The 1737-nt window shown below is 22.6% G+C and overlaps 1 protein-coding gene across 1 annotated transcript; it reads left to right on the top strand.

Annotated features, from left to right (window-relative positions):
• The first annotated feature begins 1006 nt into the window (after positions 1-1006).
• Positions 1007-1375, top strand: LOC101499209 (S-protein homolog 2-like). The gene has a single exon (XM_004488899.1). It carries the CDS (start codon positions 1007-1009, stop codon positions 1373-1375), a length of 369 nt encoding a protein of 122 aa, XP_004488956.1.
• Positions 1376-1737: the final 362 nt, after the last annotated feature.

Below are 1737 nucleotides of genomic sequence, written 5' to 3' on the forward strand. Positions count from 1 at the left end.
TTTTAATGAAATTTGTAAAAAGGATAACGTGTAACATAATTTAATGAAATTTGTAAAAAGGATAACACTTTTGACATTTTAAAACATAAAAGATTAAATTGTCACTTAAAATTAAAATAAAGGATAAAATCGTGAAGAAAAAAAAAGATAAATGACTAAAATATTAACTGAAATTATGTTAATGGACTACAAGTAGTATTTAGACTAAAAATATATATAAATATGTGAAAAGAATAATGTGAACTTATTTGGCAATTATTATCAAAATCAATTTTAACAAAAATTGTCCAAACAATTTGAATTAATAAAAATCACTTTTGTAGAAATATATTTAAACATAAATTAATTTTTATTCAATTTAATGTTAACCAAAATTAATTTTATCAAAATCAATTATCATAAATATATAACCAATTAATTTTTGCTCAACTTAATGTTTTTTTTTCTCAATACACTTTTTACACCAAATACTATAAAATTTAATTAATGTACATAAATCGTGACACATCTAAAATAGTTACTCTTTTTTGAATAAAATATATTATCTTATACATAAATAGTAAATGTATTTTGCATTCAATGCAAATTGCTAGAATTATATCAAATTTATGTAAATAGGTAGAATTTACTTTATTTTTTTTCTCAATTCACTTTTCACACCTAATACTATTAAATTTAATTAATTAATGCATACATATAAATTGGAGGTTGTCCAAAGTGATTATTCTTTTTTAACTAAAAAATATTATCTTACACGTAAATAATACATTTTTTGCATTCAATGCGTTAGATTTTTTGTTTCTTTTTGAGTCAATATAAAATTTCCTTATTTAATTAACCGACATCATATGTAATCTATATAAGCATCAACAAAAAATGTTCAAACCATTCAACAAAAACACCACAAACTACATATTTATTATTTTATCTCAATTCCATATTTTTATTTTGTAACCCTTAAGATGAAGTTCAAAGACTTAATTATAAGTGTTTTTTTGTGGTGATTATGGTTGGTGTGCAAGCAATCGAAACAGATCACTTCCCTCCAAGAGAAACAACTGTCGTTGTTGAAAATGATTTGGCAGCTCCTAATAAACTTGTTATGCATTGTCAATCAGATGATGATGATTTAGGCGTATCAAATCTATCAAGTGGAGAAAAAACATCATGGTCATTCAAACCCAATATTTTCGGAACAACTTTATTTTGGTGCAATTTCAATTGGAACAATTTGGTAAAGAGTGTGGACATTTACAATGCTAAGCATGATGATCATGGAGAGTGTATCACTACTTGCTTACGCAGTGTTAGAGAATATGGATTCTATTATTATAATGAGATTGATAATCAGTGGTATAAAAAATATACATGGTAACATTTGATATTTCTTTTTTCTTTTTTGACTAAGGCAACATTCAATATATACATGTCCCAAAAGTCATAAAAATAGTTATTTATCAATAAGTGACAAATAAATTTCAAATTACAAATATATATATATATATATATATATATATATATATATATATATTGTTTGTAATTTGAAAGTTATTTGTCACTTATTGATAAATAACTATTTTTATGACTTTTGAGACATATGTGTATATATATATATATATATATATTTTGTACTTTATTTATAAAACAAGAATAAATGATATTCTCATTTATTTAGTACCATCTACCTTTTTTTTTTTTGAATCATTCATGTATATTTATTCGGCAACACATAGTCAT

Source organism: Cicer arietinum, chromosome 3 (genome assembly GCF_000331145.2).
Source record: "Cicer arietinum cultivar CDC Frontier isolate Library 1 chromosome 3, Cicar.CDCFrontier_v2.0, whole genome shotgun sequence".
Lineage (NCBI taxonomy): Eukaryota > Viridiplantae > Streptophyta > Magnoliopsida > Fabales > Fabaceae > Cicer > Cicer arietinum.

What these genes read in the sequence shown, in the direction of transcription:
- LOC101499209 (XM_004488899.1), top strand. Translation starts at nt 1,007, where the DNA reads ATGGTTGGTGTGCAAGCAATCGAAACAGATCACTTCCCTCCAAGAGAA.